Genomic DNA, 24141 nt, shown 5'->3' with positions numbered 1-24141 from the left:
GAAGAGCATGAACACTTCCGTGTTTGATCCTCTGCAGGTCGGCGCCCTCCAGTTGGAGGTGATGAGAGCCACGGAGGACCTTCTGAAGCACTGAAGACGGTCATGCGCTCCTGGAGGGGCTCGAGCACGCGCACCACCTGGAGAGGGTCACGCGCTCCTGGAGGGGCTCGAGCACGCGCACCACCTGTTGGAGCTTCCTGTTCGGGAGGAAGAGTTAAAGGTCTTGAAAATCAATAACACTCAATATTACACTTTCACAATGAGTTTATTAATAATCAGCTTCATCTGTTGTAAATCTGTTGAGACTTTGGTGACTTTTATTCATAACTTCTATTACAGGCTAGTATACAAAGTTTGTTTTCTGATTTCAAACAAATATTGGACTTTAAAAGCCAAAAGAATCCTCAAAATGTGAAAAAGATTGTTTGTTTTTTTACAGTTTTAAACATAAAGTCTCATGTTTCTGAGGGCACTCGTCTATTCATGAAGGATCCTTCAGTAATAAACAGTTTATTGCAGTTTTAAACATAAATATGTAATATAATAATATGTATAATTCACAATGTTTGCCAACAGCTGAATCCTGTAGAGTGACCTGAAGGATGAAGTGAGGGAGGTGGACATGTGGAGAGAGGAGGAGGAGGAGGAGCTGGTGGAGGTGCTGCTCCGAGGCAGAGCACCCTGGGGCTTCACCCTGAGGGGCGGCACCGAGCACCGGGAGCCTCTGGTCATCTCAAAGGTCAAATAACTGACAGTTTATTTCTTATTCATTACTGTTTGTTTACTATCATAAATGACAACGATGGGCATCAAACCCAAACATCAGAGAAGAGGATACCTGACAATATTTTGCCATTTGTGTTGTAAAAATAGGAAAAATCAATCAGCTTCTCAATGAATCCATCGTTAAATACATAGTTTTTAATTTACAGACGGAAAACCAAACAAATACTTTTTTTAAGTAATGCAACAATGAAGCAATATTTTAAGTGGTGTATAACATACTTTATGCAATATGATATACGGTGGGATTTGTGATCAGTACATATTATGAATCAGAAAGCCTTGATGAAGACGTGCCATTTTAAACAGGTTTCACCTTTCAGAGTAAAAGTTTGAGTTTAATTCAAGAAAAGTGAAATTATAAATAACTCCATGTTGAAATAAACCCTAAATAAAACAGGATTATAGAAGGATTACGATGACCCTTCTCCACCTGCAGGTAGCCGCTGAGCACCACCACCCTCCTCCGGTTACTGACGGGGCAACATTTTAACTTTTAATCGGATCTCAGGTTGCCTCCACGAGCGGATGAAACCGAACCCTGTGTGTATGTGTGTGTGTGTGTGTGTGTGTGTGTGTGTGTGTGTGCGTGCGTGTGTGTGTTCAGGTGGAGGAGGGCAGCGTGGCGGCGGCGGTCGGCCTCCAGGCCGGTGATGAGATGGTGAGCGTGCACGCTGTCGCCCTCAGCGGCTCCCGTCTGGAGGCCGTCTGCCTGGTGAAGAGCTCCCACGAGACCCTGACCCTGGTGGTCCGGAGGTACCCCGTGATGACCTTTATTGTTATTATTATTATTGGACATTGTATATATATATATATATATATATATATATATATATATATGTATATATATATACACATATATATATATATAGATATATATATATATAGATATATAGATATATCTATATATATATATATATATATATATATATATATATATCTCTATATATATATATATATATATATAGATATATATATATATAGATATATATAGATAAAAAACTACAGAATAAACAGACCTTATATTTACACAGTTGGTAGTGGTCTCACAAGGTTCTCCTGGTGGATCTAGCGCCACCTTGTGGAGGCCTGAGCCAACTGTGTGAAATATTTTAAACTGTGACAAAAAGTATTTCAGTATTCATGGTACGCCTCAAAAATCTTGAATATTATTATATGAATGTTTTAATTCCCGATTTTAATGATTAAGAAAATAACTTGTGTTAAGTACACACAGGACCATGTGACCTCAGGGGAAAAAGGTCTGCTGTCGTAATAAAATATATCAAATAAAATTACTTATTTTATATTCTAGTGAAGATCAAAACTAATTTACGGAAATGTAGAAGGGAAAAATAAAAGTTTTCAAAGATTAAAGAACAGAATAACCAACAAGTGTTATCTAGTTTAACTTCTTTGTTGTTATTTATTTTATCTTGCCCCCCCCCCCTCTTATAAATGTCCTGTCAGAATTATAAGCTCACAAATGGCAACAGAGTCTTAAAGCCTGAATCCAATTACTGGCTGCAAAGCTTTGCAGAGCGGGGTGAGTCCACGGGGGGGGGGGGGGGGGGGGGGGGGCGCGTCTCCACAACCCGCCTCAGCTGAGGGAGCTCTGGACCTGATCGGGTTCAGAGGGCGCCGGGCTCGCTGTGAGAGGCCACGTTTCAAGACTCACCATCTGGGGGCTGTTGGGGGTCGCCCCGAGAGCCGCCTCAGTCCGGCCGGGCTCCCCTGTTTGCAGGAGCAGTGGTACGGCCCACGTTGCCTAGGTGAGTGGACACTGCTTAGTGGGACAGGCCATATCAGCAGAGCCCATTGTTTTCAGGGGCTTTGGCCACCGCAAAGAGCGCAGAGTGGGCGCTCCTGTCGACGCTTCTTCTCGCTCTTGTTTGTTTTGTAGAAGATAAAAAAGATGTCTTCACTTGCAGGTACTTCCTGTCTCTGAGTCTTCTGATTCAATCACGAGTCTGATTACATCAGGAGGAGTAAAGGTGGAGAGGTGGAGAGGTGGAGAGGTGGAGAGTGGAGAGACGGAGAGGAGGAGAGGAGGAGAGTGGAGAGGAGGAGAGGAGGAGAGGAGAGAGGAGGAGAGGAGAGAGGAGGAGAGGAGAGGCTTTTTACCAAAAAGGATCAGCTGTGAATCTAAGAAGAGACAAACTGCTTTTGATGCGCTGAGGATGAGTGTGAAGGGAGGAAGGACCACCTGAGAGCAGGTAAAGTTCTGTTGTTCATACGTCTCCTTGTGTGACACACACACACACACACACACACACACACACACACTATGTGAGCCTGACAACGAGGAGTCGGGTTATTCTCAGACTAGAAAGCATGCAGATGATTATTATAAATGTACTAGTTTTAGAGATCCAGAGTCTTTGGATTAGTGTTTTTATTATTGTCTCTCTCAAGGCAGAGAAACACATTTAAAATGTAAAAATCTGCACATTATTACGACAAAAACCCATCAGGTCAGGTTTTAAAGGTTAATATTTAGCATCAATACTCAACATTTATTTCGTACCCTTCACTCCCACATAATGCAAAATAAAATAAATGTTTGCGTTTCATTTATATTTTATTCTCTACCATTAAAAATCGGTGTAAATTGATTCTCTTTCTTACTTAACAAATATAAATCTAATTTCAGTCGAGATGAAAATAAACAAGTAATCATTTATTAATTGATTTAAATAGTTGTCTGTTGCAGTCTCTTGTGGTGAAGTTTATATATATATATATATATATATGGATGTAGGGAGACCAGAGCCAGATGTTCCAGGTGTTGCTCATCTTCAGGTCTGCATGGGGTCAAAGGTCGTGCTGCTCCCTGTTGTTGTGTTAGCCGCGCACCGATAAGCCCGGCGGCGATGACGCTCGCACTTTCTATTGTGGCCGCGTTCGGAGCTCAGGGGGCGGGATCGAGCTCACGGGCTGAATACCTCTCTGCACATCGGGGAACCGGCTGTGCGTCACCTTTTACACAAAGTGAGAACTTAGGAGATAAAACTGACTCAAAAGTCACTTTATTATCCCAATAATAATAATAATATAATAGTATATAATAATATACACCTACGGTAATTATTTCCTGAAAAGTTTCCTAATTAGAGCTGCGACTTCCCTTCAAACTCACACAATCTGTATTTTAAACTCAAGAGTGGAGGAGTTTCTTCATGGTGGAGCCGTCTCTCGGTATCTTCCTCCCCTCCTCCTCCTCCTCCCTCCTTCCTCCCCCTCAGCTGACGTTGGCTGCTATCTCTCAAAACAGACCCGAACATTCCTGTCTGTGCTATGTTTCCTGACAAGGACGCTGTCGTAGATCTCCAGAAGAAAAACAAGCTGGTGGTGGAATGAATACAGAAGTATTAGATACCTGCTGGAGGACGGGGGAACCAGACCCAGTTTCATCGTGAGATGATCAGAGCCCAGTAATGTAACATCAGAGCCCTGAGACATGGAGCTCTGCACCAGTAAGATATTTAGGTGGAAATGTTGCGTCATTTGGTGGAGAAAGTTTAAACTGAGGAACATTAGTTTTGATCTCTTAAGAACCGGGTCGACCCTCTTCTGTACATAGTAGAAAATAGAATTACTGCATGTTATAATAAGGAGAATAATCCCAAAAGTTGAGACCAGATTGTTGAGGAAACTCTCACACTGATGTCATAAATGTGGTTTTAGAAAAAACGTTGAAATACAAACACAGTTGTTGTTGATGCTCAAATGTAAATAACACAAGACGATATCAGTAACGTCCTTGTAGCTTGTGCTGGGAGCGGTTGGGTTACGTTGTTATGTTACATTGTCTTTACATTGTTACATCTTTACATTGTTGCGTTGTTACATTGTTACATCTTTACGTTGTTGCATTGTTACATCGTTACGTTGTTACATTGTTACGTCGTTACATTGTTACATTGTTACGTTGTTACATCGTTACGTGGTTACATTGTTACATTGTTACATCGTTACGATCTAACAACGTAACGATGTAACAATGTAACCACGTAACGATGTAACAATGTACAACGTTGTTACATTGTTACATTGTTACATTGTTACATAGTTACATTGTTACATCGTTACGTTGTTACATCGTTACGTTGTTACATCGTTACGTTGTTGCATCGTTACGTTGTTGCATTGTTACATTGTTACGTTGTTGCATTGTTACATTGTTACATTGTTACATTGTTACATTGTTACGTCGTTACGTCGTTACATTGTTACATTGTTACGTTGTTACATTGTTACGTTGTTACATTGTTACATTGTTACGTCGTTACATTGTTACATTGTTACATCGTTACATCGTTACATCGTTACGTTGTTACATCGTTACGTGGTTACATTGTTACATCGTTGCGTCTTTACATTGTTACGTCGTTACGTTGTTACGTCGTTACGTCGTTACGTTGTTACATCATTACATTGTTACATTGTTGCGTCGTTACATTGTTACGTCGTTACATCGTTACGTTGTTACATCGTTACGTTGTTACATCGTTACGTTGTTACATCGTTACGTTGTTACATCGTTGCGTTGTTACATCGTTGCGTCGTTACATTGTTACGTCGTTACATCGTTACATCGTTACGTTGTTACGTCGTTACGTTGTTACATTGTTACATTGTTACATCGTTACATTGTTACATCGTTACATCGTTACATTGTTACATTGTTACATCGTTGCGTCGTTACATTGTTACGTCGTTACATCGTTACGTTGTTACATCGTTACGTTGTTACATCGTTACGTTGTTACATCGTTATGTTGTTACATCGTTGCGTCGTTACATCGTTGCGTCGTTACATCGTTACGTCGTTACATCGTTACATCGTTACGTTGTTACGCCGTTACGTTGTTACATCGTTACGTTGTTACGTTGTTAAATCGTTACATTGTTACATCGTTACGTTGTTACATCGTTACATCGTTACATCGTTACGTTGTTACATCGTTACGTTGTTACATCGTTACGTTGTTACATCGTTACATCGTTACATCGTTACGTTGTTACATCGTTACATCGTTACGTTGTTACGTTGTTACATCGTTACTTGTTACATCGTTACGTTGTTACATCGTTACGTTGTTACGTTGTTACATCGTTACGTTGTTACATCGTTACATTGTTACATCGTTACGTTGTTACATCGTAACGTTCTCTCTCCCAACTGACTGACTGTTGTGGTGTCCCATAGATTTGACTTTCCCAGCAGCCCCGGCGGCTCTGCAGCCCAAACACACTATAGATTACAGCGAGGACGCTGCAGGACAATAACTCCTCCCCTTGGCCTCAAATCCCCCTTTGTAATCCAGAGGAAATCTCCTCCAAGGTGGAGTGTGTTGCTGCTGGGAGATTCCTCAGACTGGTGTCAGACTGGTGTCAGACTGGTGGGAGCTGTGGTGTCAAAGTGGACCTTTTTATTGGTGCTTCTGATGGAGTGAAGTGAAAGTTTCCTTTTTGAAAGCTGATGTCGAGCACAAAGACAAGTTTTACACAAATAGAGTCAAACCTGAGGGAGTTGGTAAGTCGACACGCTTCCTCCTCAAGTTTCTCCATTTCAGCTCATCTAGAGACAAACAGCTGAGCTCCTTATCAACATGTTTATGTTTTATTACAAGACTTAGAGTTCTTACTGCTGGTGTTAATAAACACAGTGTAATACTTAAACCATAGAAGAGATTTGCTTGTAACTTGACTTATTGACTGTTTTTTAATTCACTAATTGTTCATTTAATCTTGAAAACTGAAAGAATGATGTTACCGAAACCTAAACGGATGATTTTGAATGTCTTGTTTTGTTCGACCAACAGTGCAAAACCCAAAGATATTCAGTTCATATTGATGGAAACAAGAGAGAAAACCAGAACCGGAGAATGTTCTTTATAAATCGGTCAAAATGTTGAACAAATGAGTTTTCTGTTCACCAACTAACCTGTTCAGTACTGGATACTGTAGATATATATCTATATCATCTATAGATATATATCGACATATACTGGTTTCTATGGTGGGAGTGAGCGCCTCCTTCCCAGTCCAGTCTGTGACTGAGCAGCCGTTTCCATGACAACGGACCTCCAGCGCTTTAGAAAGAGTGACATTTGCATTTCTATTGTTTGGAGGCAACTCTCACTTTGTGTGTCTCGTTGAACAAAGGGAGAGTTTTAAGTTGAAGAAACAGTTTAGGGGAAAGAAATGTAAACTTCTCACACCGTTTGGGTTTGTTTTGAGTCTGCGTTGGTTTATATGGAGAGAAAAGCTCCCTCAGGCCAAAGGAGGTGCTCATTAATAATTAGTAATAATTATACCAACAACTTTTAATTTGTACAGTTTTATCTTAATTAAGTCACTGTAATTATAAATGAATGCTCATTAAAAAGAAAATCCTGAAAATCAAAGCAACACCCCGACCTCCTGAATAGAAACTCCTTTTGGTTTTTATTTAAGTATTTTTTATTTAAATGCGTGCAGAACCAAACACAACATATACATTTTTTTTCCAAGAAAAGAGCCGATATGGAACAACTTTATTCACAGGAAAATATGAAAATATTATTATTATTGTTATTATTATTATAGTGCACAGCAGGTCAGATGAGCATGCAACCATATAATTCAACATGCTTTGTGAGAAAGCCAGAAAGAAGGCGCCGTGCTTTCTTTATTCCACCCTCAGACCCTCAGACTGGGAGGCCATGTTCTTCAGACCCTGAGACTGGGAGGCCATGTTCTTCAGGCCTTAGACTGGGAGGCCATGTTCTTCAGACCCTGAGACTGGGAGGCCATGTTCTTCAGGCCTTAGACTGGGAGGCCATGTTCTTCAGGCCTTAGACTGGGAGGCCATGTTCTAAGGCCATGTTCTTCAGACCTTAGACTGGGAGGCCATGTTCTTCAGGCCTTAGACTGGGAGGCCATGTTCTTCAGACCCTCAGACTGGGAGGCCATGTTCTTCAGGCCTTAGACTGGGAGGCCATGTTCTTCAGACCTTAGACTGGGAGGCCATGTTCTTCAGACCCTCAGACTGGGAGGCCATGTTCTTCAGACCTTAGACTGGGAGGCCATGTTCTTCAGACCTTAGACTGGGAGGCCATGTTCTTCAGACCCTCAGCCCTCAGACCCTTAGACTGGGAGGCCATGTTCTTCAGACCCTCAGACTGGGAGGCCATGTTCTTCAGGCCTCAGACTGGGAGGCCATGTTCTTCAGACCTTAGACTGGGAGGCCATGTTCTTCAGACCTCAGACTGGGAGGCCATGTTCTTTAGACCTCAGACTGGGAGGCCATGTTCTTCAGACCTCAGACTGGGAGGCCATGTTCTTCAGACCTTAGACTGGGAGGCCATGTTCTTCAGACCTCAGACTGGGAGGCCATGTTCTTCAGACCCTCAGACTGGGAGGCCATGTTCTTCAGACCTTAGACTGGGAGGCCATGTTCTTCAGACCTTAGACTGGGAGGCCATGTTCTTCAGACCCTCAGCCCTCAGACCCTTAGACTGGGAGGCCATGTTCTTCAGACCCTCAGACTGGGAGGCCATGTTCTTCAGGCCTTAGACTGGGAGGCCATGTTCTTCAGGCCTTAGACTGGGAGGCCATGTTCTTCAGACCTTAGACTGGGAGGCCATGTTCTTCAGACCTCAGACTGGGAGGCCATGTTCTTCAGACCTCAGACTGGGAGGCTATGTTCTTCAGACCTCAGACTGGGAGGCCATGTTCTTCAGACCTCAGACTGGGAGGCCATGTTCTTCAGACCCTCAGACTGGGAGGCCATGTTCTTCAGACCCTCAGACCTTAGACTGGGAGGCCATGTTCTTCAGACTTTAGACTGGGAGGCCATGTTCTTCAGACCTCAGACTGGGAGGCCATGTTCTTCAGGCCTTAGACTGGGAGGCCATGTTCTTCAGACCCTCAGACCTTAGACTGGGAGGCCATGTTCTTCAGGCCTTAGACTGGGAGGCCATGTTCTTCAGACCCTCAGACCCTCAGACTGGGAGGCCATGTTCTTCATGCCTTAGACTGGGAGGCCATGTTCTTCAGACCCTCAAACGGGGAGGTTCTCATGGAGCGGGGGCATCCCTCCCTGCATTCCTGAGCTGAAAGAATGCAGCGTCTCCACCGTGACCGGCCGGGTTCACCTTCCAATTTAAAGCCCATGAAATCTCATTTGGTTGTGATATTTCACGTCCGCCTGACACTTGAACTTGGGAAACATAATTTATTTTATTCTTAGTTTAAGAGCTTTTATTTTCTACCATTTTAACAAATTTAAGCTGCACATTAAAACTGGGAGGCGGTTGTGGATCCGTCTCTCACTGGCTTCTGATTGGCCAACAGGTTTACGGTTGCCATGTTGCAGCTGTCTATTTGATCCTCAGACTCCCTGGTTTCCTATTTCTGCTTTAGAATAAATATTGTATTATTCTCTCTTCATGTCTTCTGACTTTACCTCCTACCTCCTTCTCCTCTTTCTCCTTCCCTCGCTCGCTGCCCATCAGGGCTGAAATGGTGGATGTTGTGTCCCCTCACACGATGCCATCAGATACCGAGGTTCACGTTGCGAGGAGCTTCCTCACCAAGATTTTGCGCAGCTCCATGAGGTACCGTCAGCCAGCCTTGTGTCCTTCTGTTAGCCGGTAGCTTTGACCCCAAGTGATGGAGCCTGTGCTCCTTCCTTCCTTCCTTCTCCTTTGTGTTCCTTACGTCTTGTGGATGCTACTTGTCCAATGTTATAGATGTAATTTGCACATTTGTGCTCCTAAAGTTGTCTTTGTAGTTATATTCAGCTTCCTCGTAGCTTTTAGTTGGTGTTCATGTCATGATCTTGACATGTTGTCATATTCTCTGGTTTAAAATCTTTTCTCTTTCCAACATGCTCTCCAGGAAGAACCGCTTCAAAGAGTACGTGCACGTGTGGTGCATGTTCAGTGATGTTATCAGTTCAGCTTTCCAGGGTTCTTTCCATGTTATGGATGATAATAAAACAAATCATGATCAATTGATGTGATTTCCAAGCCAGACGTCTTTGAAATGTGCACACAAATTGAAAACTGAAAGAACGATGTTACCGAAACCTAAACGGATGATTTTGAATGTCTGGTTTTGTTCGACCAACAGTACAAAACCTAAAGATATTCAGTCCATATGGATATAAAACCATGAGAGAGAAGCCAGAACACAAATTCCTAGAAAAATATATAATGTGTTGAAAAAGATGTTTAACCATTGAACTCTGCAGCTGAAAGGTCAAATACTCCCTTGTTTAAGTGCTTGGTTGTCCTCTGGGACTTTTGCAGGAAGAATGAACCAAACTCACGGCCCCATTCCTGGCACTCCTCCAAGCTGACGGAAGAGGAGGCGGAGCCTGCCAGGCGAGATGCCGCCGCGCCAACGATCTGGCAGCCAAAACATGAAGCAAGGTGAGACTTCAGGGTTCTCTTTCAGCTTCTCAAGAACCTTTTGTGTTTTTATTATTATTTGGTCTCATTTTGTTTCTGACGATACACACTAGGCCCAAAGAGTCATCCGATCAAGGGGACCAGAACCTCCAGTGTCGGCTAACCAGCCAGTTGAGCTCAGGGAACAACATGGAGAAACTGGAGCGTCCCGCTCACCCTTTCCCACCAGGTCGTCTTTCCCCGACTAAATACATCAGTGGTGCTGAACCGCTCTGTGGACCGGGAAGCAAACGAGACTCCGGGTTCAGCTGTTTCTCCATCGCCTCCAGCCCTCCGATCCATGACCACAGATCTCCTGATGGGAAGGGTACCAGCAATGAAAACATTTTCTTCAAGGGCCTTCACAGTGAAGGGCCTCAGCAGGCGGAGTGGCCCAGGTACCTGCAGCCGACAATGGGGAACGGTGGCCGGGAGGAGCAGTCGGCCTCTCGGGTCTCCGTCGCAGGGAGGCCCGGCGTAGGCCCCATGTGGCAGGTACCAGAGAAGAAGAAGTCCCAGTCTCCACCTCCACAGCCCCCCCTGCGCTGTGACAGTTTTGCTGCCACCAAGGTGTTCCCGTACTCCGAGGGGCCGGGTGGTCCAGCAAAGACCCACGGCAGGTCCGTTGAGAAACTGACAGAAAGTAACCTCAGATCTCAGCAGGAGAAGACCTCGGAGGCCCGACGTTGCTTCAACTCCTTGTCCACGACAGACTTCCTCCTTCCCAACACGGCAGCTGACCACAACCACAACCAGCTGCACCCCAACAAACTCTTCTCGCTGTCCAGCAATGACGTCAGACAGTCTCATTACACCCAACGACCTGCCCACCAGAGGCAATACAGTGACGAAAGCCCCTTCTGCATGCAGACCAGGTCAGCACCCCCCACCAAGATTCAGAGTGTAGGAAGCTACTATCGCAGCCTCCAGGAACTGCCCACAAACATCTTCAGCCGGAAACACGCTCGGCACTCCACGGCATCCATGGCTAGTTCTGCTGCAAACCCAAACCAGGAGAACGGGGGGCACAACAGATACTACGGCCCGGCAAGCAAGCGTTCGGTTCAGACTGCTCAGCTCCAGGTTCGGCACGGCAAAGTAGAGGGCCGTAGGGGGGAAATGGAGAAACCGCAACAGGTGAACAGCAATGAACCAGGCTTCACGAGTTCCTTGAAGACAAACGGTAAGACAAAGTACTCTCTACCTCAGTCCCAGCTGCCTTATAGTGACAACAAGGAGCGCAGTGGCCATTCCAACCTGGGGAATGGTCTTCATTATGACCGCCAAGCCTCTGAACTGTCTGTCCGAAGCCAGGAGGATGCGGCAAAGAGGTGCGAAGGGCACGCTTATGACACGAAAAGACACGTCGCAACGCATCAATGTAATGATCATAAGGTCGGTCTTTCACGGCACCAAGACCCATGGGTGCCGCAGGAAGACCACCGAATATCCCCCCTGAAAACCCCACTTCTCCACTCCCTTGCCCAGGAGAGTAGGAGTCTGGCTGCGAGGCAACCGGCAGCTATGACCGCGGGTGCAACACAGGATGCCGGGGACACCGCGGCCGGCGGCGGTGGGAAATCTTACCGCCGCAGCGACCGATATGCCACCACCCTCCGCAATGAGATCCAGCAGAAGCGAGCCCAGCTGCAAAAGAGCCGCAGCGCTGCAACCCTGACCTGCAACGAGGAGGACGAGGAGTGGAGATCCACCAACACGTCTATGTCTTCTGGTGCGTCCTTCTCCAACACCTACAAGGACCACCTGAAAGAGGCGCAGGCCAGGGTCCTCCAGGCCACCTCCTTCCAGAGACGGGACCTTGAGCCTCTTGGACCAGAGGTGCCGGTAGTTAAACGCTCCAGTGGACGCATTAGAGGACGTAAGCGCTTCCCAATGGCCAAGAGGGTGCACTCCTTCTCAGAGCCTGACACGATAAACAAGGTGGGGGTCGAGGGAGAACCCCAGACGGGGTCTTTCGGAGAGCGGAAGAAGTTCTTTGAGGCCAAACCGGCGTTCTCCAGGCCTGTGCTGAAGTCCAGTGCAAACTTGAATGCAGACCTTGGTGAGACCGTCAAACCCAAAGAGATGTCTCCCTCTGCAGAGGAGGAGGCTCGCCCACCTGCAGAACACCTCAGCCCTGGACACAAGCAGGTGTTGGCAGAGCAGCAGAGGCTTGGGACCTTCGCAGAGTACCAGGCTACGTGGAACCAGCAGAAGAAGTCCTCAGAGGCCAAGACGCAGGGGAGGTGTCACTCAGCGGAGAACATCTTGGATGCAGATGTTGAGGAGAAGGCTGTGTGCGTCCACGAGAGATCCCGATCGTCTCCCTCTGCAGACTTCTATACACAGGTGAGACCAAAGGTGGGTTTGTGGACCTGTATAATGAAGTTGAAGTTAAACTAAGACTGCATGTTTTCATCAAAAAGCTTGAGAATGGATTTGTAGAAGAAGTCTTTCACCTTTTCTCTTGCAGAACATCCCTTTCCCATGGAGAGACCCTCTCAGCCAGCAGAGCACTGACAGGTGAGATTAAGCTTTACAATATGTGTACATGCAAAAGATTGATAATACAGAAGCCGATGGAGATGGAACATGATTAAACCTGCTCAGTCCAAAAATGACAACAATCAGTGGAATAAACACATTTTACACAAATTAAAGGGTTCAGTATGATTAATATATATTAATTTCTGTTTCCTGGGAACACTCGCCACATTGATCTGAGTGGTGAGGTTTGAGCTAAAAGAAAATTATTATTATCCTGCTCACTCGATTTTGTTGAAGCTCATGTTGAGGTGAACAGGATCTTCTGGAATCAAGCCCACGTTTACAAAAATCATTTTAACCTTGAGCGGCTTTTCAAAATGAACAATTATCTGTTTCCGCTTTCTCTGCTTAATGTGACATTAATCTAAAGCATTAGTTTCTTTGTGTGAAATATGAGATGCCGGTTCCTAAACTCGCTGTGAACACGCCCCTAAAGCCTCTGAGCCAATCAGACATGTTAGTAGAGTAAACATGGAGGTAAAGTAAGATTAAAAACCTCTGGTGGACTATTTTACAAATTTAAGAGCTTTTGGATTTTTTCTTTTTAAAATTGCAGAATATAAATTGTACTTGTATTTTTGCATAGAAAACTACTTCTGATGTTTGAGTTTGAAACCAAATTTCTTCACAGCTATACAACCAAATATAGTTGTTTGAGCAGCTTTATAAAAAAGAAAGATGAAAAATGTTTTACCACAGTTACTGAAGCAGTTTGTCTACTTTGACCTCCAGAGGGAAAGCAGAGAGCCGGCTGCGATGCCATCCCGACCACAGGCCACAGCCGGCCCCGTCAGACCCCAGGAACGAGGGCCCGGTCCCTGGCCTCACAGACCACAGGCCCCGACCAGACGCTGCCAGTCCCTACCACACCACACACTCCTCTGGCCCCGGATCCCAGTATCCATCCCAGCTTCCACAAACTAAGGGCCTCCTGCCTCCGCCCAGGCCCCATTTAGGCCCAGAAACCACATCCTCCCTGGCATTCCTCACTGGCGCCCAGGCGGACCTGACAGCGCTGGAGCCTCTGTCCCGGCACCATTCTCCTGCCCAGACCTCCTCCGCTGGCCCCGCCTCGGCCGGCTCCGCTCGCCCTGGAGCCGGCCGGAGCCGAGGAGGTGGAGGAACCGAGCCGGAGAAGGAGCCCCCTTCCTCCCTGCTCGGCGCCCGGGCAGCTGCTCCGTCTCTCCCTGCAACGGAGCGAGCGCCGTCTCCATCGCCGCAGTCTGCACCGCCGAGGCTGACCGACAGACCGCCGGCCGCCCGGGATGACTCACCTCTCAGGTAAGCCGCTTAGCAAGAGGGCTTCAGGTTCAGCTTCTGTGTTCGACCAGAACTTCGGGTGAACCAGTTCGGGCTGACGGACGCAGAACAATGTGCTAAAACTTTAAGGAATTAACCGGAGGAGAAAACAATATGCAAACGCTTAGATTGAGTTTGTGTCTGTAATCTAACTGAAGCCACATGGCGGCTGTGAGCTCTGGTTCCCAGATCCATCCTCTAATTAGAAGAGCTCTGATGTTTCCAGACTCTGTGCTTTGAATGGGTGATTTTAGAAAGTTGAACATGAATAATGTGAACGCTTTGAGGTTGAGATGACTCAGACCTCCTCCACCTCGTGGACTAGATACCGAAGAGAAAAGAGTTGTTTGGAAGCCAGAAAAGTCTCCATTGTTGATAATTCAATATTGAATCTGTTTCCGGTCCAGTTCTGAAAATGGTCTGAGGGTCCCAGCTGAGATGGAGGTGAACCACACGGTGAGGAAAGTCCCCGTGAGGATCGTCCACGCCGAGTGCAGCTCGCACCGGGAGGGCCGAGCCTACCTGCCTCAGAGCGGCGAGACCTGCAGCGCCTCGGAGCCTCCGGTCCACGTGCCCCCCCTGAGCCCGGCCTCGTCCCTGTTCAGCGCTTACGCCCGCCAGGACCCGGCTCAGGCTTCAGGGCTACTGAAGGAGTCGAGTCCAGCTCGGCGCTCAGAGGAGGACGCCAAGAGGGAGGAGCTGGCCAGGGACATCATGGGCAAAGACAAGTCCCTGGTGGACATCTTGGACCAGAGTGGCAGGATGACCACCATGGACCTGATGGAAGGACTCTTCCCCACGGAGGAGCAGGTCCTGGAGGGGAACCACCAGCGCAGGAGGGCCTCCTCTGGCTCCAGACTGCCCACCTCTTCCCCCAGGAGCATGGACAGGTGGGACCTTTAACACGATCTTTAAATTGTTCATTAACCGTGAGCTGCTTGTCAAAAGACAATCTATATTCAGAATTTAAAAAAGTGTTAAAACATTTCTCCTGATCAATTATTTATTATTATTACCAGAATTAACAGAAAAGAAATACAATTCATATAAATGTGCAGTAAATACAAAAAGAAAAACGTTTGCTGTCTCACAATTATTAAAAAAAGAAGGAAATACCTGAAAGAATTAAGAAACTGAGAGTTATAGACTGCTGTCCTCTTGTGGCCAAATGTCTCATTACATTGAAAACGACTTCCAGTTGATTGTTCTCTGAATTAACATTTAACACCATTTCTCTTGTTAGTTAATAATGATAATAAGAACCTTTCATAACATAAAATCCAAATCAACAATAGGTATTTAAAAACAGAACGCAAATATAGTAAAAGTATAGATTTTAAAGCTTGTAAAGCTGTGTGTGTTGGTCAGGAGGGAGGAGGAGGACTCGTCTGCATCCGCCTCCCTGGTGCCCAGCTCCTCCTACTACAACACATCGGCTCCCAAAGCCGAGCTCCTCATCAAGATGAAGGACATGCAGGAGCAGCTAGAGGAGCAGGACTCTGAGGACGAGCTGGAGGTGGACCTCGCCCGCAAGAAGGTAAAGACGCCGTCCCGTATTTTCACACTCGCTTTTCACCTTCGGGGTTTTTAACGCTCCGACTGTGTGTTGTTCTTCACGATCTCCAGCAGGAGCTGATCTCCAGCCTGGCCCGGAAGCTGGAGGTGCTGCGGGAGGCGCGGCGCCTCCTGCAGGAGGACGTGGAGGACAATGAGGCCCTGGGCCGCGAGGTGGAGGCCACCGCGCGGCGGCGCTGTCGGCCCAACCAGCTGGACAAGTTCTGCATGTTCGTGGGCGACCTGGACAAGGTGGTGAGCCTCCTGCTGTCGCTGTCGGGCCGGCTCGCCCGGGTGGAGAACGCCCTCGACGGCCTGGAGGAGGAGGCGGAGGAGAAGGTAACGGCCGAGGGGCCACGTGGGGCCACGACTCCTGGTCAAGCGTTCCCGTTCCTCACTAACACTGGTTCCTCTCCTCAGAGAACCCTGACGGAGAAGCGCAAGCTGCTGATGCGGCAGCACGAGGACGCCAAGGAGCTGAAGGAGAACCTGGACCGCCGGGAGCGGCTGGTCTACGGCATCATGGAGGCTCACCTGGACGCCGGCAGCCTGGACGACTACCGGCACTTCGTGAAGATGAAGTCGGCGCTCATCATCGAGCAGCGCAAGCTGGAGGACAAGGTCAAGCTGGGCGAGGAGCAGCTGAAGTGCCTGCTGGACAGTCTTCCGCCGGAGCAGAGGCCGGCCGTCTGATGCCGCCGCGCACCTGGGGAAGCTGCAGGGAAGAAGACTATGTTTCCCAGGTGGCCCTCAGAGCCTCAGGACCTGAACCAGGTCTCACCTTGGGGAGCTGCAGGGAAGAAGACTATGTTTCCCAGGTGGCCCTCAGAGCCTCAGGACCTGAACCAGGTCTCACCTTGGGGAGCTGCAGGGGAGAAGACTACGTTTCCCAGGTGGCCCTCAGAGCCTCAGGACCTGAACCAGGTCTCACCTGAAGCTTAATTGACGAGCAGACGACGGCTTGTGAACTAGAAGAGCTCAAAGCCAGATGATAAATGTATTTTATTCACAGAGGAGCATAAAACTAATTATTTAATGTTGCTTCTGCACCAGAAACTCTTGATATAAACATGAAGGTCCCTAAATGTAGAGTTATTAGTCTATAAGTCAATGTACTCATGGTTCACTGATGTTTTATTACATTTTATATTGTGTTTAATACTCAGACACTGATTTTAAACTTATATTTATGAGCAGATGTTCTCGTTATCTTCCAGTGTTTTTTGCATCACAAGCTGTAATTAATTACCACCGGGTGTGTTTTAACTTTTATCTTTAGTGATATTCTTTAGTTATTTATTGGAAATCTGCTACAGGGAATTTATTTTCCCCCGTTGACGTATTATTTTCTAAGGAAATGAGAAGAGTTCCTGTTTAACTTCCGGTTTAACTTCCTGTTCAGTTAAATTCTTGTACAAACCTCCCTTCACTAGATTTGTACACACAACCTCATTTTGGAGTGACCTCTTTAATTTATGCTAGAATAAGAGCCAATGACTGTCCGTTACTTTGAAGACGTGCCTGCTGTCGCCTCCCACCACTGTGACGCTCATGACCTGGAGTGGCCGTGGCCTGGGGGCGTGGCCTGGGCGCTGTGTGTGGCCCACACACACACACACACACACACACACTCTTTCGCCTCCGCAGAAATAAAATGATGAAGCTGAGAGATGTTTTTGTTTTTCCTCTTATTGTACACACCTGGACCCCCATACGCGTCCTTTGTAGACCTCCCATACAAGTCCTTTGTAGACTCCCAATATGAGTCCTTTGTAGACTCCCGATATGAGTCCTTTGTAGAACTCCATACAAGTCCTTTGTAGAACCCCATACGAGTCCTTTGTAGACCCCATACAAGTCATTTGTAGACCCCATACAAGTCTTTTGTAGACTCCCGATATGAGTCCTTTGTAGAACTCCATACGCGTCCTTTGTAGACCTCCCATACAAGTCCTTTGTAGACTCCCGATATGAGTCCTTTGTAGAACTCCATACAAGTCCTTTGTAGAACCCCATACGCGTCCTTTGTAGACCTCCCATACAAGTCCTTTGTAGACTCCCGATATGAGTCCTTTGTAGAACTCCATACAAGTCCTTTGTAGAACCCCATACGAGTCCTTTGTAGACCCCATACAAGTCATTTGTAGACCCCATACAAGTCCTTTGTAGACTCCCGATATGAGTCCTTTGTAGAACTCCATACAAGTCCTTTGTAGAACCCCATACGAGTCCTTTGTAGAACCCCCATTCAAGTCCTTTGTAGACCCATGATACAAGTCCTTTGTAGACGCCCATACAAGTCCTTTGTAGACTCCCGATATGAGTCCTTTGTAGAACCCCATACAAGTCCTTTGTAAACCCCATACGAGTCCTTTGTAAACCCCATATGAGTCCTTTGTAGAACCCCCATACGAGTCCTTTGTAGGCCCATGATACAAGTCCTTTGTAGACCCCCATACGAGTCCTTTGTAAACCCCATACAAGTCCTTTGTAAACCCCATGCAAGTTCTTTGTATAACCCCATACGAGTCCTTTGTAGACTCCCGATATGAGTCCTTTGTAGAACCCCATACAAGTCCTTTGTAAACCCCATACGAGTCCTTTGTAAACCCCATATGAGTCCTTTCTAGAACCCCCATATGAGTCCTTTGTAGGCCCATGATACAAGTCCTTTGTAGACTCCCATACAAGTCCTTTGTAGACAACCGATATGAGTCCTTTGTAGAACCCCCAAACGAGTCCTTTGTAGACACATGATACAAGTCCTTTGTAGACCCCCATACAAGTCTTTTGTAGACCCCCATACGAGTCCTTTGTAAACCCCATACAAGTCCTTTGTAAACCCCATACAAGTTCTTTGTAGAACCCCATACGAGTCCTTTGTAGACTCCCGATATGAGTCCTTTGTAGAACCCCATACGAGTCCTTTGTAGAACCCCATACGAGTCCTTTGTAAACCCCATACGAGTCCTTTGTAGAACCCCATACAAGTCCTTTGTAGAACCCCATACGAGTCTTTTGTAAACCCCATACGAGTCCTTTGTAGAACCCCCATACAGGTCCTTTGTAAACCCCATACAAGTCCTTTGTAGACTCCCGATATGAGTCCTTTGTAGAACTCCATACAAGTCCTTTGTAGAACCCCATACGAGTCCTTTGTAGACTCCCGATATGAGTCCTTTGTAGAACCCCATACAAGTCCTTTGTAGAACCCCATACGAGTCCTTTGTAAACCCCATACTAGTCCTTTGTAGACCTCCCATACCAGTCCTTTGTGAACCCCATACAAGTCCTTTGTAGACTCCCGATATGAGTCCTTTGTAGAACTCCATACAAGTCCTTTGTAGAACTCCATACAAGTCCTTTGTAGAACTCCATACAAGTCCTTTGTAGAACCCCATACGAGTCTTTTGTAGACCCCATACAAGTCCTTTGTAGACTCCCGATATGAGTCCTTTGTAGAACTCCATACAAGTCCTTTGTAGAACCCCATACGAGTCCTTTGTAGACCCATACAAGTCATTTGTAGACCCCATACAAGTCCTTTGTAGAACCCCATACAAGTCCTTTGTAGAACCCCATACGAGTCTTTTGTAAACCCCATACGAGTCCTTTGTAGAACCCCCATACAGGTCCTTTGTAAACCCCATACAAGTCCTTTGTAAACCCCATACAAGTCCTTTGTAGACTCCCGATATGAGTCCTTTGTAAACCCCATACGAGTCCTTTGTAGAACCCCCATACAGGTCCTTTGTAGACCCATGATACGAGTCCTTTGTAAACCCCCATACGAGTCCTTTGTAGATCCATGATACGAGTCCTTTGTAAACCCCATACAAGTCCTTTGTAGAACCCCATACGAGTCCTTTGTAAACCCCATATGTGTGCTTTGTAGACCAATGATACGAGTCCTTTGTAGACCCCCATACGAGTCCTTTGTAAACCCCATACGTGTGCTTTGTAGACTCCATAAGAGTCCTTTGTAGACCTCTGATACAAGTCCTTTTTAGACCCCTCATAAGAGTCCTTTGTAGACTACCCAACTAGATTTCAGAAAACCACTGAATGTGTATTTTCATTATTTTAGTGAAGCCAAACTTCAGAGTAGAAGAAGCTTCATATTTAGTGTTCAGCGGAACCAGTGTTCTTCTTCATCTTCCTCTTCTTCATCATCTTCATCATCTTCCTCTTCTTCTTCATCATCTTCGTCCAGTTTCACGCTCGGCTAAGAGGCCGAGAAGCAAATTCATGAACGGCAAGTTTGAACTCCTTTTAAGATTTATGTTCAACAAACGAATTGTGATGAAAGCAAAAAGCAGATGTTCTTGTGATCATTGTGGGTATGAATATTCACAATTCAACTACAGACTGAACGTGTCTGAAGGTCAAAGCACATTATTATCATGAAGGTCAACCTTCATCATCATCTTGCCTTCCGTTTACGGCCCTGAAGCAACCTTTGAAACAGTTTATGGTGTTCATGTTTGCTTTGGAGCGAGAAGGTTATTCATAGATCTGATCCCAGAACAGCAGGAACGGCCTTCTGGGAAACGTCAAGGTAAAACAGCACACAGTTAAACTCTATTAAATACACTCTGAAATAAAGAGTTTCTTTGGATCTATATATATATAGATATATATATGTATATATATATATACTGTATATATATAGATTTGTAATGTATTGCGCAACATCCTGTCACACTTTCACAACCCCACGCTGTGAACCCACTTTTACTGCACCTGTTGGGTAAAGGATCAGGATCACATGAATATATATAATATATATATATATATTAATACATATACTAATAATACATATATAATAATATATATATTAATAGATATAATAATAAATATATATATAATATATATATAAATATATAACAATAGATAATGTATATAATATATATTAATAGATATAATAATAAATATATAACAATAGATAATAATAGATAAAATAATAGATATAATAATAGATGTATTAATACATATATAACAATAGATAATAATAGATATAATAAAATATATATTAATAGATATAATAAAATGTATATTAATAGATATAATAATACATATATAACAATAGATGATAATAGATATACTAATAGATATAATTGAGTATCATACGGGAGTCTCGGGATCGCCTCTCTGATGTTTGCGGATGATGTGGTCCTGTTTGCCTCCTCGGACCGTGACCTCCAGCATTCACTGGGGCGTTTTGCAGCCGAGTGCGAAGCGGCAGGGATGAGAGTTAGCACCTCCAAATCTGAGGCCATGGTGCTCTGCCGGAAACCGGCGGATTGCTCCCTCCAGGTGGGGGCAAACTGCCTACCCCAAGCGAAGGAGTTCAAGTATCTCGGGGTCTTGTTCACGAGTGAGGGTAAGGTGGAGCTGGAGATCGACAGGCGGATCGGTGCGGCTGCAGCAGTAAAACAGGCGCTGTACCGGTCCGTCTTGGTGAAGAGGGAGCTGAGCCGGAAGGCAAAGCTCTCCATTTACTGGTCGGTCTACGTTCCAACCCTCACCTATGGTCACGAACTCTGGGTCGTGACCGAAAGAACGAGATCTGGGATACAAGCGGCCGAAATGAGCTTCCTCCGTAGGGTGGCCGGGCTCAGCCTTAGAGATAGGGTAAGGAGCTCGGACATCAGGGGGGAGCTCGGAGTCGAGTCGCTGCTCCTTCGTGTCCAAAGGAGTCAGCTGAGGTGGTTCATCTAGTCAGGATGCCTCCTGGACGCCTCCCATTAGAGGTTTTCCGGGCACGTCCAACTGGTAGGAGGCCCCGGGGAAGACCGAGGACACGCTGGAGGGATTATATCTCCCGGCTGGCCTTGGAACGCCTCGGGATCCCCCAGAATGAGCTGGAAAGTGCTGCGGGTGAGAGGGAGGCCTGGGTCGGCCTGCTGAACCTGCTGCCACCGCGACCCGACCCCGGATAAGAGCTGATAATGGATGGATGGATGGAGTATCATATGCATAATAATTAAGGTTTATGGAGTGTTTTCTGATAATATTGCCCAAAGGAAGCATACGGTGAATAAAACTGAAACTGAAAATCCTCAAATAAACTGTGTGAACACAGGTGACACAGTGACACAGGTGACACAGGTGACCCAGGTGACCCAGGTGACCCAGGTGACACAGTGACCCAGGTGACACAGGTGACACAGGTGACACAGGTGACCCAGGTGACCCAGTGACCCAGGTGACCCAGGTGACACAGGTGACCCAGGTGACCCAGGTGACACAGGTGACCCAGGTGACCCAGGTGACCCAGGTGACACAAGTGACCCAGGTGACCCAGGGACCCAGGTGACACAGTGACACAGGTGACACAGGTGACCCAGGTGACCCAGGTGACACAGTGACCCAGGTGACACAGGTGACCCAGGTGACCCAGGTGACACAGGTGACACAGTGACCCAGGTGACACAGGTGACACAGGTGACCCAGGTGACCCAGGTGACCCAGGTGACACAGGTGACCCAGGTGACCCAGGTGACACAGGTGACCCAGGTGACCCAGGTGACCCAGGTGACACAAGTGACCCAGGTGACCCAGGGACCCAGGTGACACAGTGACACAGGTGACACAGGTGACCCAGGTGACCCAGGTGACACAGTGACCCAGGTGACACAGGTGACCCAGGTGACCCAGGTGACACAGTGACCCAGGTGACACAGGTGACACAGGTGACCCAGGTGACCCAGGTGACACAGTGACCCAGGTGACCCAGGTGACACAGTGACCCAGGTGACCCAGGTGACACAGATGACACAGTGACCCAGGTGACACAGTGACCCAGGTGATCCAGGTGACACAGGTGACACAGTGACCCAGGTGACACAGGTGACACAGTGTCCCAGGTGACCCAGGTGACACAGGTGACCCAGGTGACCCAGGTGACACAGGTGACACAGGTGACACAGGTGACCCAGGTGACACAGTGACCCAGGTGACCCAGGTGACACAGATGACACAGTGACCCAGGTGACCCAGGTGACACAGGTGACACAGGTGACCCAGGTGACCCAGGTGACACAGGTGACACAGGTGACACAGGTGACCCAGGTGACACAGTGACCCAGGTGACCCAGGTGACCCAGGTGACACAGGTGACACAGGTGACACAGGTGACCCAGGTGACACAGTGACCCAGGTGACCCAGGTGACACAGATGACACAGTGACCCAGGTGACACAGGTGACCCAGGTGACACAGGTGACCCCCGGCCTGCTGCTCATGCACTGCGAGTCCATGGGCCCGACGGAGGCCTTCACGGCGGGCCAGGTCCTCATGCTCCTGTCGCTGCTGGCGGGGCTCGGCGGGAACGCCTCCTTCGTCTACGCCTTGAGGAACGCACACTTCGGGATGGGGAGGAGCTCCCCGATCCGCTCCGCCTTCGTCTACGCCTTGAGGAACGCACACTTCGGGATGGGGAGGAGCTCCCCGATCCGCTCCGCCTTCGTCTACGCCTTGAGGAACGCACACTTCGGGATGGGGAGGAGCTCCCCGATCCGCTCCGCCTTCGTCTACGCCTTGAGGAACGCACACTTCGGGATGGGGAGGAGCTCCCCGATCCGCTCCGCCTTCGTCTACGCCTTGAGGAACGCACACTTCGGGATGGGGAGGAGCTCCCCGATCCGCTCCGCCTTCGTCTACGCCTTGAGGAACGCACACTTCGGGATGGGGAGGAGCTCCCCGATCCGCTCCGCCTTCGTCTACGCCTTGAGGAACGCACACTTCGGGATGGGGAGGAGCTCCCCGATCCGCTCCGCCTTCGTCTACGCCTTGAGGAACGCACACTTCGGGATGGGGAGGAGCTCCCCGATCCGCTCCGCCTTCGTCGCCGCCGGCGCTCTGTGCCTGCTGGCCGCCGCTCACGCCTCTCCTGTGGAACCTGAGACCATCGGGTTCCCCCCCAGGTTCAAGATGCCCCCGGCTCCGGATTCTCAACACGTGGGGTGGGGCATCTTTGTGGGGCTGGTGGGGACCGTCCTCATGGTCGCCTCCGGCGTCGTCTTCTGTACGTACAGGTCACCGGCGGGGTCACGGCACCCGGACTCGTCACCACCAGGGGGGGCCGGGAAGGACAACCCGGCCTTTGAGTCTCAGGAACACTTGTGATCCGTCTGTTTGGACTCGTGAACTTTAAAATGGGATTAAACTGAAGAAAGAAAAGAAAGAACACTTTTACATGTACATATGTTGTTTATGTTTACTTTCCTTCAACTGACACCGTTACAATAAATAAGAATAAAAAGGACAACAGAAGTATTTTCTTAAATATTTTATTCAAAAAAAAAAAAAAAGCAACAAGCTCATCAGCAGCATTTCAAACAATCTGAATCAACCTTCCTCTCGTGGTGAGCAGTCGCCCACTGGGGGCAGTGTCACGGCTCAACGTGCACTCTGGGCTCAGAGTGCACGTGAGGAACGACTTCTTAAAGACAAGTGAATATGACGACGCGTCTTCATTGAGGAAAGGAACGCTCTTTAAAAGCAGCTTCCT

General features: G+C 47.3%; 2 protein-coding genes across 6 annotated transcripts; both read left to right on the top strand.

The window, feature by feature from the left end:
• Positions 1-17293, top strand: LOC117741563 (protein Shroom2-like). Of its 5 annotated transcripts, XM_034548705.1 has the most exons (11): positions 1-220; positions 577-739; positions 1391-1539; positions 10086-10208; positions 10301-12575; positions 12700-12749; positions 13506-14054; positions 14480-14962; positions 15441-15609; positions 15699-15965; positions 16047-17293. In XM_034548705.1, exons 2-11 carry the CDS (start codon positions 623-625, stop codon positions 16317-16319), a joined length of 4455 nt encoding a protein of 1484 aa, XP_034404596.1. In that variant the 5' UTR covers positions 1-220; positions 577-622; the 3' UTR covers positions 16320-17293. The 5 variants fall into 5 exon arrangements, 4 of the variants coding, with proteins under 4 accessions (XP_034404596.1, XP_034404589.1, XP_034404567.1 ...); XR_004610745.1 differs by lacking the exons at positions 1-220; positions 577-739; positions 1391-1539 and adding an exon at positions 2549-2999 and having other exon boundaries at positions 10301-12587; positions 16047-16388; positions 16464-17293; XM_034548698.1 differs by lacking the exons at positions 1-220; positions 577-739; positions 1391-1539 and adding an exon at positions 2549-2999.
• LOC117746583 lies at positions 16319-23756 on the top strand. The gene is made up of 3 exons (XM_034555814.1): positions 16319-16550; positions 22798-23002; positions 23447-23756. The coding sequence occupies exons 1-3, from the start codon at positions 16319-16321 to the stop codon at positions 23754-23756; spliced, it is 747 nt and encodes a 248-aa protein (XP_034411705.1).
• Positions 23757-24141: the final 385 nt, after the last annotated feature.

This window comes from Cyclopterus lumpus, chromosome 2 (genome assembly GCF_009769545.1).
Source record: "Cyclopterus lumpus isolate fCycLum1 chromosome 2, fCycLum1.pri, whole genome shotgun sequence".
NCBI lineage: Eukaryota > Metazoa > Chordata > Actinopteri > Perciformes > Cyclopteridae > Cyclopterus > Cyclopterus lumpus.
This window is presented reverse-complemented; position numbering and strand designations above follow the sequence as displayed.

Excerpts from the sequence above, each read along its gene's own strand:
- LOC117741563 (XM_034548705.1), top strand. The coding sequence starts at position 623 with ATGTGGAGAGAGGAGGAGGAGGAGGAGCTGGTGGAGGTGCTGCTCCGA. Across the intron at positions 14,963-15,440 it reads TCCCCCAGGAGCATGGACAG|GAGGGAGGAGGAGGACTCGT; the intron begins GTGGGACCTTTA and ends TGTGTTGGTCAG. Across the intron at positions 15,966-16,046 it reads AGGAGGAGGCGGAGGAGAAG|AGAACCCTGACGGAGAAGCG; the intron begins GTAACGGCCGAG and ends TCCTCTCCTCAG.
- LOC117746583 (XM_034555814.1), top strand. The coding sequence starts at position 16,319 with ATGCCGCCGCGCACCTGGGGAAGCTGCAGGGAAGAAGACTATGTTTCC. Across the intron at positions 16,551-22,797 it reads AGCCTCAGGACCTGAACCAG|GTGACACAGATGACACAGTG; the intron begins GTCTCACCTGAA and ends CAGGTGACCCAG. Across the intron at positions 23,003-23,446 it reads AGGAACGCACACTTCGGGAT|GAGGAGCTCCCCGATCCGCT; the intron begins GGGGAGGAGCTC and ends CTTCGGGATGGG.